This window comes from Xiphophorus hellerii, chromosome 16, assembly GCF_003331165.1.
Source record: "Xiphophorus hellerii strain 12219 chromosome 16, Xiphophorus_hellerii-4.1, whole genome shotgun sequence".
Lineage (NCBI taxonomy): Eukaryota > Metazoa > Chordata > Actinopteri > Cyprinodontiformes > Poeciliidae > Xiphophorus > Xiphophorus hellerii.
Window position 1 is genome coordinate 11,343,146 of NC_045687.1, and position 13,023 is coordinate 11,356,168.

The 13,023-nt window shown below is 37.0% G+C and overlaps 1 protein-coding gene across 3 annotated transcripts in view; it reads left to right on the forward strand.

Annotated features, from left to right (window-relative positions):
- The window catches only part of bahcc1a (BAH domain and coiled-coil containing 1a), a 75,489-nt gene extending 62,750 nt beyond the window's left edge, over positions 1–12,739 (forward strand). For all 3 annotated transcript variants that reach the window (XM_032587042.1, XM_032587043.1, XM_032587044.1), the window contains 11 exons: positions 396–676; positions 851–931; positions 2,424–2,550; positions 2,903–3,017; positions 3,439–3,514; positions 5,870–5,978; positions 6,057–6,170; positions 7,361–7,522; positions 8,272–9,512; positions 9,621–9,857; positions 9,968–12,739. In XM_032587042.1, coding sequence (XP_032442933.1) covers positions 396–676; positions 851–931; positions 2,424–2,550; positions 2,903–3,017; positions 3,439–3,514; positions 5,870–5,978; positions 6,057–6,170; positions 7,361–7,522; positions 8,272–9,512; positions 9,621–9,857; positions 9,968–10,177 — 2,753 coding nt within the window. In that variant the 3' untranslated portion in view covers positions 10,178–12,739. The remainder of the gene's footprint in view (positions 1–395; positions 677–850; positions 932–2,423; positions 2,551–2,902; positions 3,018–3,438; positions 3,515–5,869; positions 5,979–6,056; positions 6,171–7,360; positions 7,523–8,271; positions 9,513–9,620; positions 9,858–9,967) is intronic.
- The last annotated feature ends 284 nt before the right edge of the window (positions 12,740–13,023 follow it).

Below are 13,023 nucleotides of genomic sequence, written 5' to 3' on the forward strand. Positions count from 1 at the left end.
TTGATATTTATCAATCACAACTTCAATTTATTAGGAGCTTAAATCTGAGAAGTAGCAAAAAGACCCATGATAGTTCTGGAGGAGCCTTAGACATCTACTAATCAAGTGATGTGGTGGCCCTTTTCTTTGGCAGCCATAGCTGTTCATTTGAAGTGGGCAATCCTGGAAAAGATTGGGATGGAGATTACCCTGATGACACTAAATATTCTAGTCTATTATATGAAATCCAGTAAAATGGACAAAGTTTGTTTTTTTAACTTTTAACTGGGCATGAGTATTTTTAAAAGCAATTAGTCAACACAATTGCCCAATATCTTTATTGGAATGATTGATTCAGTGCTATTTACAATTTGTAGTAAGTTTGGACTAAATGTCTCTCTAATTGAACAATGCAGGGTCCCAGATTCTATCAGTAGCAGAGAGTGAAGTAAAAGTAAAGAAGAAACCCAACAATAGGTTGGGGATTGGCCCTGCTGTGAAAAACCTCCAACACCAGCGACCCGAGGGAGGTAGGAGAACATGTGGACCCAGGTCAAAGGAATCCAGGTGGGGGAGCCTCGGGACGAGAGGTAACCGCTACAGGAAGACCTTTGGAATGGCCACCTTCCCAACAACCAGTGAGAGGCTGAAGAGGGCGACACGCAAGAGCACAATGTTGAGGGGAGCAATCAGTAAGGTATTAGAACTATTTTATTTGTCCTGAATACAACTCATAAGGACATCAAATGGCAATTCAGTAGCAATAGTCATTTCCATGCACAAAACAGCAAGATAGTCTTCATTTAGGGAAATAGATGCCAGGAATCACTGAACAAAATATTAATGTCTGTTCTCATACTGATTTCATCAGAGGAGAAGCTGCTGGTCAGTCGGAACATCTTCTATGCAGAACAATGATGGAAGCAGAGGACAAAACAGCATGGACCAGCAGGTAACATTCATATTTAATCCACTGAATAGAAGCATCAAAATGCAAACTTTATTTCACAGTTTTTATATAGTTTGTTCTAAGACTCTAAGACTTTGTTCTAAGAGCTTCAGAATTAACCCTAAAGAAACTAAACTGCATTTGAAAGTTCTTCGTTCTTCTACCACTGCTTCCATCCTGATGAGACTACAGAGTATTGGCTTGTATGAAAAAACTGTTGGTTTGAAAACTATCTGACCAACAAATTTCAGTGTGGTCAAGTGTAGAGGGTCAACTTCCACTTGTTTCCATATAACAGTTTTTTCTCTGGGCCCACTTTTGTTTATGTTATATATAAATAGTCTTTATTTAAATGTACCATAATGCAAGATTTCATTTTTTTGCAAACAATTTTTTATCACTTGAAGCTGTTTTAATGCAGATGAATCTTAGGCGTCTTCCAGAAAGTAAATATCTTCCAGTCATTACTACAGCTGAAAGTTTGAAGGTTAAAAAATTGTCACACTATTAATACTTATGATTTTTTGTTGATGATTCTTTGTAGAGCACAGGTTGAACAACTGGTCAATAAAGTTAGAAAAGAGGATTAGACATGTGCAGAGGGGTAACAGTTGGTGTAGATCGAGGAGGATGACTCGCTGTGGAAAAGGGAACATTTCAGGATTAAACCCGGTTTATCTTTTGAAGTTAGAAAACAAATGGTTGATTCTACTTCCATGTCTGTACTGGACTATGGTGACATTTTAAACATGTGGGCTTCTCTTAAACGTTTTCATTTGCTGGATACTGTTTATTATGAAACTTAAAGATTTATGACAGGTTTAAAAGGTTTTAGACATCATTGTACATTATACAACCGGGTTGGATGGATAGCCTTGGCTACACATAAAATTCATCCCTGGCATATCTTTATTTATAAGGGCATATTTGGATTTCTGTCATCTTATTTGTTGGCCTGCATAAATAATAAAGCTACTGGAGGATGTTCTCTTCGTTTAGAGAACTTACTTTTAATTTTGATGCATAAAATCCAGACTGAACTTAAAAAGAAATCTTTTCAGTTTTATGCTCTATCTTCTTGGACCAGGTACAGAAAAACATTAACATAAAAGTGCTGTTGTCACTTAATGTTTTTTAAGACTGCTCTTAAAGAGTTTGAGAAGTAATCATTTGTCTGTAAATGTTTTAATTGAGGAGTCCTTCTAGTCTTGTATTTATGGTGGTGTTAACTTTTCCTTTTTTCTTGTGAATGTTTTGTAAACTGTGTGAACTGCTGCCAATCTTGGTTGCTAATCTCTTGTAAAAACATTTTTTTTTTAAATTAAAAATCCCATTGATTCATCCTTGATGAATTAAAGGTAATAATAATAATAATAATAATAATAATAATAATAATAATAATAATAATAATAATAATAATAATAATAATAATAATAATAATAATAATAATAATATTATTTTTTTCTTTGATTATTTTTTCGTTATATTTTTTCAGTCAAAGGGACGAGCCGTAAGTCGTCTTCTGGAAAGTTTCGTGGCTGACGAGGGCTTTCAGATAGATGGCAGCAGCTTCTCAGAAGAGGAGGAGGACCGTGGTCTTTCAAACAAGAGAAACCTGAAAAGTTAGAAGATTTAATGACAAAAAAAACATACAGATGAAACCAGATATTTACATACACTGTAGAAAAAGACAGATAGCTTCTTTCCCTCATTATCTGGCTAAATGTTTCCTGTCTTAGGTCAGTTACGATGATATTTTGATTTCCCCATGATGTATTTTACCAAATTGAAGTACGTTTGGAAGGGCTCATTTGACGTAGTTTCAGTTATTGAGGGGTGGTGGAATTCAATGCGACGTTTTGTACACCACAGGCGAATATCTGGTTTCAGTTGTATCTTGAATCAAAGTTTTAGAAGTTGCATATTTTGTTGACATTTAAGATAAATTTTTCCAATTTGCTCTTTCTTGTACAGTTCCTAACTGCATCCTGACCAAAGAACACTTATGTGATGGACTGAAGGTGCTGATCTCCAAGGAGGATGAGCTTCTGTACGCCGCCAGGGTTCACACTCTGGAGATCCCGGATATGTAAGTAGAAAACCAGGATGGTCTTTCAAAAAGTTAATAAAATGCTAACTTTTCTCATAACTGTGAATGTTTTGTTTTAGTTGAGTAAAAAAAGAAAATCCTCTCAAATGTCATTCATGCAGACAAACATTCTTAAGACCAGGCACAAAACACTGTAATTTTGCATGAAAGGACAAGCAGTAGTTTTTTTTTTTTTATCCCCATCTGTGTCTTTTTCTTCCCTGCAAAAAAAAAAACTAAACATTATCTCATACCAAGCTCTAAATATCAATATCACTCCTTTGGCACAGGCAGCAAAGAGATGCTATAACAACAGCAGAGTGGGAGTAACATATGACATGGGAGCCAGGCAAACATAATACAAGCCTCTGAAAATAACCATGTCTATTTTTTTCTCTCTGCCGTGCTCTTTTTCATTTAGCTTTAGCATTGTTATCGACGGTGAAAGGGGAAACCGACCAAGAATCTATTCACTGGAGCAGTTGCTAAAGGAAGCTGTAAGTTTACCTCACTGCACAAGAACACAATAAAAATAATCTCCTGTCATTTGTGTTAATTTTTTCTTAAACAATGGTAACCTTTTTGTAGCAATACTAGTTTCTTTGCTTTCCCCCTTCTCCCTCTGTGAGTCACTGAAGCCGTATAAACTTATAAATGGACACGGACAGATGGCCAGGATTTGTAGTTTTATGTGTGAGTGACTGTGAATGTCCGTTAAACCAAGCTGTGGGTGGGATAATCCCCCACAACACCTGGGTATATCCTTGTTTTCAAGCTGTAATGCGAGACGTTGTTAACATTAAATCTCTTTAAATACATGAGCTTGCCTTTTTGACCACTTTTAATACAAATGGAGTTTACAGTGCAAATTTGTGTTTATTATAGCAAGGGCTAATGTTTAATGAGACGATGGCGGTCTCTTGCATTTGGTCAATAAAAGCAATGGCCATATCTCTATACCAGGTGGTATATTTTCAGCATTTCCAAATAGGACAAGGGGTGCTAGGTTTGTATGCAATATAATATCCAAACAGGAGGAATGTCAATATGTAGGGTAGGGTTTAAACCGCCTGTTATTGTTTTAGTGCGTGCTTTTTTTTTGTATACAGAATAGAGGAAACTGCTTAAAGGTCACATTCGCTGTGCAGGAGTGATCATGATTGTTTTTTTAAAGCTAATTACAGTGATACAACTGTCTCAAAGATAGTTCACAATTAGAACATTTTGAAAAGAAAAAATATTTCCTCTGTTTTATTATTTAATTAATTGTGTTCGTTTTACTGAATGTTCAAATTATTATATTTATATTTTATTTAAAAAGTTAAAAATCTGTGTTTTTTTAGAAAACAAAACTTGCTTTCAGTTGCCTTAAGTGATCTAGAGTATTTTCATCATTTCCTCACAGTATTTTCTTATAAGCATAATGTGTAGAAGAGCTAAGATAAGTAAAGACTTTATTAGGACTAACAGCTTGTTTGCAGTGTATATTTAGGTTTTCCAAGGCATGTGCAATAACGTACCATCATTATTATTGTTTTTTACCTGGACAGACTGTTGTGTCATCTACCTGTTTTCCATTATTAAAAAAAAATGTGAATTTTGATAAATCACACCAACAAGTTTCCACTTCAACTTAAACTCATGGAAAATTTTCATGTGTCTTTGATCTTATTTCCATTATTTTATTAGAAGTGTGCTTGTGCTCTCTGGTTTTCTAAAAATGTAGTTTAAAGCAGTCATTAAGACATGATTTTACTCTTGTCTGCTGTAGCTAGAGATTCCACAGAGACTCTTAGATAGTAATTCCTCAGATTCTCATCAGTTCTACAATGGTTTTTTTTAAATTATTATTATTATTTTTATTATTTTTGGATTATTTGCTCATTGCCTTTTAAAGAGCAGTAACCACAGCAGTACACAATTAAAGAGTAAAACTGCATGTACTCATCTTCTACCATCTCATCATTGTATCTGTTTTTTCACAGCGTTTAAAATTATAGTTGTATAAATTTGTAGCATTCTAGTTATAACATATGAGTTATAATATATTTGCATGTTAAAGATTTATTCTTTTTTGGCATTACATTTATTTATTTTTTATTACTGTTTTCAATGGGTGCAAGATCAAAAATTCCAGTTTTAGTTAAACAATTCCAGGCTTCAACTGGACAATGAACTTTCAACTTAACCCCTAATTTCTCACCAAGTTCAACCTGCTTAGTGGATCAAAGCATTTTTTTTTTCTTTCACTTTTAACTCTCCTGCGATTTTAGCACTTAGCATCTCTGGCAACCGTTCTCTTATCTAAACACTCAACGCAGAGCAGCTGCTTCTAATTACGACATACTTCCACTTTAAATGTGTCCAAAACCCATTTATTTGACTTTGACACCAATACCGCAATTTTTACTGATCCCCGCACCACCCTCTCCCCCCTATACACACTCTAACATCCACACCTCATCAGTCAAAAGGTCCCTCACCATGGCAACAGTAAATGAAAGCAACCTGAAAGGGCCCCCAGTGAGCGGCGGATGCTGAGACTGGCTGCATTGTTGGAGGGAGGATCTGGCAACCTGCAATCACAAGCCCTCTATTCAGACCCTCTTTAGTATTACTCAGCAAGTCAGGATTTACTGCATCATGGCTTCCGCTCCTTTCAGCTCTGACTGGCACGTTGGCATGAGATAAGGACCGCTTGGAAACGTGGCACAGTGGCTGTCCATTCACAATGCCCCATTGCTTTCACACTGTTTGTATGTGTGAGTGTGTGTATGCATTCACATCTTTGTTAGAGGACGTTGTCTGCAATCTGTAATGAATCTTAATTATGCTTTTGGTCTGCTTTCAAGGTCTTGGATATACGACCAGAGTCTGAGGCTGTGTTAAGTGATGGAACTAGGGTGTGTGCTTACTGGAGCGAACGCTCACGGTGTCTGTACCCCGGCTACGTTTGCAGAGGTGAGACAATAAATACACATTTAACTGAATTTGCATAGTCGTTATTTAGCAGTAAAATAGCAGTTTTGTCTCTTGCAGGCGGTTCAGTTGATGAGGGGAAGCCAGGAGTGATGGTTGAGTTTGATGATGGAGATCGGGGGAAGATTTCTCTGCCAAACATCCGACTTCTTCCTCCAGGATATCAGATCCAGTGTGGGTAGTCTTGTTTTGTAATTAATGCTCCTACAGTTATCATACAAAAAGAAAGTACACCCTTTTTAGTACTATATTTAAATAAATAAACTATGTGGGGCTTCATGCACAAAAATCTGCATGGATTTCCCTCTCAATAATGGTGTAGGATTAACTTCAGAAAAGGTCAGACACACAAATAAATAAACAATATGTATGAAATGGAATGTATGACATTCAGACTAGGACAGACATAAATATCTGACTTGACACAAATATGCCCTGTACATGTGATGAAAGCTTGTTACATACAGAAAGAAGAAGACCTTATAATGCGAATTCAATGTGTCTATAAATGAGAGGTGCATAGAAAGACTTCACAAGTAGTTATACTTACATACACAATTTGTGCTTCATCTGTTACTTCTTTACATCACTTACTCACTGATATTATAAATCAATGTAGAAGTGTGCCAACAAAAAGGCAAGGCTGAGGCATGTCAGACTTTATGTTTCTGTTTATTAATATAAACAGAGGTAGTGTAGAAAGCTCCTAAGCTGCATTTTAATCAGCAAAAAACAATGTGTCACAGGCTGGATGTGCACTTGGCATGTTAATATGTGTGTTAATATGTTCTATTCCAACCACGCTGTTAATAAGAATAAATAATCATGCATGGTCACCTCAACAGGTTGCTCAATTGCTTTTGCCCATCACACATAATTTGTAAATTACTTAAATAAATCTTTACCCTAACCCTAACCCAAATCTTTTTTGTTGGCATTAACAAATTTACCCTGTGATTGTATTTTTAGCAATGTGTGTGCAGTTGATTTATTGTTTATTATAGAAAAACAATGTAAGGTTTCTTTTCACTATTGATACATCAAAAGATTTGGATGAAAATGCTTCTTGTTGAGTTTTGTTGTGACTATGCACCTTTTGTATATGAGGTCTCTTTATTGAATTCAAACTAAATCACATATCACAGATTCCACTGTCACTGTTTACTAAAAGTAATACCAAAATGGAAAAAGTTGTGAAAGATTAATCACACCCCAAATCTGGAATTACTTACATAATATTTAAAACAAAGAATTTAAAAGGTTTGTGATGTGTTTTACCATTGTTACACTTGCAATGCATATGATTTTCTGTATTTTTTAATCAAATGCTAATTTTCTTTTTCTTTTTGCAATCCCTTATTAAGGTGAGGAGTCTTCTCCTGCTCTGCTGGCACCAAGTGGAACATCAGCCAAGAGAAGTTCCAGTCTGGAGCAGGCCCCAATCAGTGACAGGCCTTCTGACAGACTGAGCTCCACCATTTCTCTGTCAAACACCCAAAACCTAAATGTTATCAAAAGAAGACCTGGTAAGATTTAATTCTGAACAGAAAATTATGTTATTCAACTGCTGCAAAGTGAAGCCGAAGTCCCTCTTATTGCTGATAGACTCATAAGTCATGTTGCTTTAATCTTTTATTCAATGACTGGTTTTAGCAACACGCTTGTAAATGTGGGATTAAAAGTACTTGAGATGATTAACTAAAGGTGACACAGCATCAAAACCAACTGAGCAGCAGTAAGCAAAATAAGTCATGTGTAATCAACCGTGCAGAAAGACAACACGGTGGAGCTGCTGTCAAATTTTGCGCAACTGTGCTTAAAATTGAAAACTATCAGAAAATTTCTTGTGAACATTACACAGTGATAGCAGTGTGGTATTGCTGTCTCTCACCATACAGCTGTATTCACATAAAGTCCAGTTAATTGCGAGAAATAAAACATTGTGTTCAGTAACAATATGGATAACCATGGAACATATTTATTAGCAGAATTATTTGCCCAAATTGACGCCACATGTTAAAAAAAAGAAAGCAGATCATGAACAATCCCAGGTGCAATTTTTCTTATTGTTTCAGTTCTCTGGAACAATTTATTGCTTGCAACTTTTTCTATTAAAATTGTCATATTGTCAGCCATGTACAATCAACCCTGTGTAAAGTTTCTGCTGAGTTAGTCAAGTTTTCCCTAAACACTATAAAAAGTGAATGTAGCAGTGTTGTAATTTGCAATATTTTGCTTAAACGCAATGTAGGTAACATTTTGTTGTTTATTCTAGGGAGACCAAAAGGCTCAGGGAAGAAACAAAAGCAGCAACAGGCAGAAAATGCCAACAAAAATCCTCCAGCTTTCCTGGGTTGGAGTTCACTGGGTAACACCCGGAAGAGACCTGCTGACAGTCTGTTTCAGTTTAACGGGGCACCCAGGAAGGCCTTGAGAGGAAAGGACGATGCCTTGTTTTCTTCTCCTCAAACGCAGTCCCTGACCTCCCAACCAACCAAAGGCCTTTTCAGCAGCAGCTCCTTTGAGGTGGATTCTTTTAGAAGCATTGCAAACGGCTATTCCTCCTTCTGTTCTCAATCTGCAGGGGCAGGACCTGGTTTATCTATGGTTTCCAGGACTGGCATGTACAATGAGAAGCGTAGGCAAGATGACATGGTTGCACCAAGGAGCAGAAAGTCTGGACAGGAATTTCTTATCAAATTGGACCACGAAGGAGTGACATCTCCCAAGACCAAGAACAGCAAGGCACTGCTGCTGAAAAGCGAATATTCCAGTGTGAGCAGTATGCCTAAAACTGAGGCATACTCTCACCCAGTCCTGCTGGTCAAAGACAACAAGAAAGGTGGTGCCTCCAGAGTGGAACTCCTCCTAAAAGGAGCCACTCCACAAAGAAAGCCCTCTCCTTCTCTGCGGCAGGAGAAATATGGCGATCTGGGCTTCAGTTCTCACAGAGAGTGTCACCCTTCCTATTCTGACCTGGATGATGAAGAGGAAGAGGAAGAGAGAAGGCGGGCTGCACTGGCTGCAGCCACAGGAGGACTCAGGATGCCTGGTCGTTTTCTTTCTCGCCTCTCTGTCTCCTCCTCCTCTTCTGGTTCTTCAAGTTCTTCCTCTTCAGGCTCCCTTTCCAGTTCTAGCTTGTGTTCATCAGACAACGATTCATCCTACAGCTCAGATGATGAGGATAGTTCGGCATTGATGCTCCAAAGTTGCCTGTCCTCTCACCAGGGACTGCTGCCATCTGCGGAACCCTCAACTTCTTCAAGGCCTCGGCAACATTCCTTTGTCGCCAAAGCTGTTGCTGTTTCCAGTGCCAAAGGAGGCCCGTCAGAGCAGTTGTCCAACAGCAAGCCCTTAAAGAGGAAGGAATGCATGGCTGGAGTCTCTAAACCAACAAAGGAATGCATGAAAAAACCACGGATGCTTCCAGATGACACTTCATTTATTCCGAGACCCAAGGTATCTGCATTCCTGGCTGGCCGGCAGATGTGGAGGTGGGCCGGAAACCCTACACAGGTGCGAACAGTTATTCACATTTTTACTGCATTCACCAAGCTTGCTTTATAGAAAATACGTGAGGGAAAGACGTATAATACAATCAAACCATTTCCTTATTTTCCACAGAGACGAGGATTAAAGGGCAAGGCCCGAAAGCTTTTCTATAAGGCTATTGTCAGAGGAAGAGATACTGTAAGAGTTGGTGATTGTGCCGTTTTCCTCTCGGCTGGACGTCCTAATCTCCCATATGTGGGTCAAATCGAGAATTTCTGGGAATCCTGGACCTCAAGAATGGTTGTCAAAGTCAAATGGTTTTACCACCCTGAGGAGACCAAACTAGGCAAGAGACATCGTGATGGCAAGGTATGTTACAATTCTATAAGACTTACTTTTGTTAAAAAAATACTAGTACATAAGATGAAATTCAAATTCTTGATAAACATCACTATGCTGTGTCTGTGTTTCCTACATAGTACGCCCTTTACCAGTCGTGTCACGAGGACGAGAACGATGTCCAGACAATCTCTCATAAGTGCCGGGTTGTAAGCAGGGAGGAGTACGAGTGTCTGACTCGCAATCAGAAGCCAAACAGTAGTTATCCTGACCTGTACTACCTGGCTGGGACGTACGACCCCACCACCGGTCAGCTGGTCACTGTAGAGGGGGTTTCTATCATGTGCTGAATTGACACTACTGAAGGACTTTTTAGGAGTAAGGCTTGTGAACGATGCCATGGGTGAGTCTGAAAGGTCCACTAACTGAACATCAGTCGCCAAAGCAGGGCTGTCTGCTATTACACACTGGAGCATTCTGGCGTCTATAAAAGTCTGGGTCTTCCTGGGGATCAGAAACTTGAACAAGTGGTGTTTCAATTCCGTAATGAATCTATTTTTTTAAAAGCGGTCTTTCTTGACTGAATACTGGTTTTAAGACTTCTACTTCTGGCTCTTATCCATTGTTTTAGAAAGAGAGCTATGATTGCACTGGATTGTGCAAATTAAAACAAGGTCCAAATCGTCACTGTTGACTACGTTTCAAAAGGCTGGCCTTGTCTGAGTCATTGGAAGAAAATCTTAAGGCACATGGAGCGTCTTCATGCCTTTTCATTCCAGAGAAGTTGAAAACATGTAGAGGCAAGAGTGTAAAGTTAAAAATGTCTGTAAATATTTTGAAATCTTCCCCAATCAAGCCATACACTTCAGTACCTCTCGCCTGTCTTAACTGTTCAGGTGTACATTGTACAGATCAGTTAATGTATTGTTGTCTCTTGTCTATATGTACATAAAAGCTATTTTATATAGGAGTTTATTGTATATATGAGATGTATCTTTCCATGTTTGCAATTGATTTATTTTTATATGGGTGTAGACTACATTGTATTGTGTTATTTCTTTTTCCCTTTGCTTTGGGGAGTCGAGATTGGAGAGATTAGTGTTGCACTGCGTATGCCCTGCTGAGACAGACCCGAGAAAAAGAGAGCACAGACGGAGGCAGAAGGATTTAATCTGTAACAGGAGAAGACTCACTTTCTCAAAGAAAGTAATCGCCCTGTTAAAAAAAAGTGTTTTCTTTCAAGTGTTACTTCATTTTTACAAAAATCTTTTTTTATGTCTTTTTTTTTTTCTAATTTATGTATCATGCATCATTATCACAAGGCAGATCCCATCTTACTGCTGTCACGGGTCAAAAAAGTGAGTGTACCATTATGAGACTATGTTTGTGTGCGATAAGTGTCCTAGCATCACTATAATCATGTCCACACAAATAAATAAACAAAACAAAACAACAACAAAAAAACTGGGTCTTTCAATGAAAATGTGTTTGAGTGTTGCACTCATCAGAGCATAGACCAGCACAACATGGCCTACAAAATACCAAAGTGTCTTTAGAAATTTTATTTCCTTTATTTAAATTTTTCACAGAAGCACTTGTGCAAAATTCAGATCAGAAATCACTGGCAATTTTTAAGAATGCTTGTCCTCCACTGTGTGCATAAATATTAACTCTGCATTGTGACAATGGTTTGTTCCACATGTACCTGCAGATTTTTTCAATGCAAAAATATGCATAAAAAATGTCACTTCTAGGGATGTGACAATGAAGGTCAATGTACTGGCAAAGATGGATGTTGACAATTTGAAATGAATTATTTTATTCTCATCGCCATCTATGTCTATTTTGTACAGTCCATACACAATCTCAGTGCTAACTGTGAACGACAATCAGATTCACAAAGCAATGGACGAAGTAGGTTAACTCAATCTGAAAAGTTTATTTAATTTGTGCCAAGTACATTTTTTTCTATTTTTGTCTTGTCTGATATGCAAGCTTGAGTATTTTTTGTTGTTGTTGAAAGTTTTATTTTGTTTGCCAACATTTTATTTATTGTCAGTTTGCTGTTTGTCCATGCCAAGAGAGCTTTATGAGAATGTAATTTGGTTTTATTTGTTTTTTTCTTTGTTTTGTGTGCTGTCACATTTGCATTCTGGACCTATAGAGGCCATCTAGTGAAAACAAATAAAGCAACACTGGATTCGTCTAATCCACAAAACAATCTATTAATTGTACATGCCTTTTTTCCCTTCCCTTTTATTTTTGCTTTATTTGGTAGTTAATCTATTTTGCAATCACTGCTCTCATTTCCCTTCACCACATTATGGTTAAAATCAATTTTATTCTGTCAAATTTGCCTCTGCTGTTTTAAAAACTTTGCTGATTAAGTGGTCTAGTAACAAAAAGAGTTTGGGGAGAAAAAATGAAACAATAATCTTACTGTTTGTTGTGCATTGAAGTTATTCGAGCAGAAAGTAATGATCATGAATTGCAATTAAAACAGAGTGAAATATTATTGAGATGCTAGGGTTAATCTGGGTAAATATTTGCAATAATGACTTTTTTTTAATATGTAAGAAAATATAATCAAACAATTCACACAACTATTTTAAAGTGCTTGTGTAAATGGCCCTACTTCCAAATGGTAAGTTTTTTATTTTATAAAAAGTCTACTTACTGCCAAATTGTTTTTCTTGTTGATTATGATGGTTTTATTTAAGCCTTTGAAAATCAATGAAATAATTTAGTGTCTTACAAAAGTATTCACACCCCTAGAATTTTTTTTCACATTTTCTCATGCTTTAATGTTTATTTTATTGGGGTTACATTTGATAGACCAACAAAGAGTAATATATATTTGGACATTATTAACATTTTATTATTTATTATTAAATACAAGTGGTAATTCTGTGGTTTGTGCTACGATTCATTTTATTTAGGAGTACTGGTGAAAATGTCATGCAAAAGCACATAATACTTTTCAAATAATTTGCCAAATATTTTAATGCACTCACATCCCTCCTTCATGACCTTTATTAAATATTTTGTGTTGTCTTTTTACAGAAAATCCTACAAACACGCTGGTACAATGATGTTTGTATTTGTGACCTGACAAACTGTGAAAGTGTAAGAGGTATAAAAAAAAAAAATGCAATGCACTCTGTGTGAGTTCTGTAGTCCACTGTAAACGGAGACA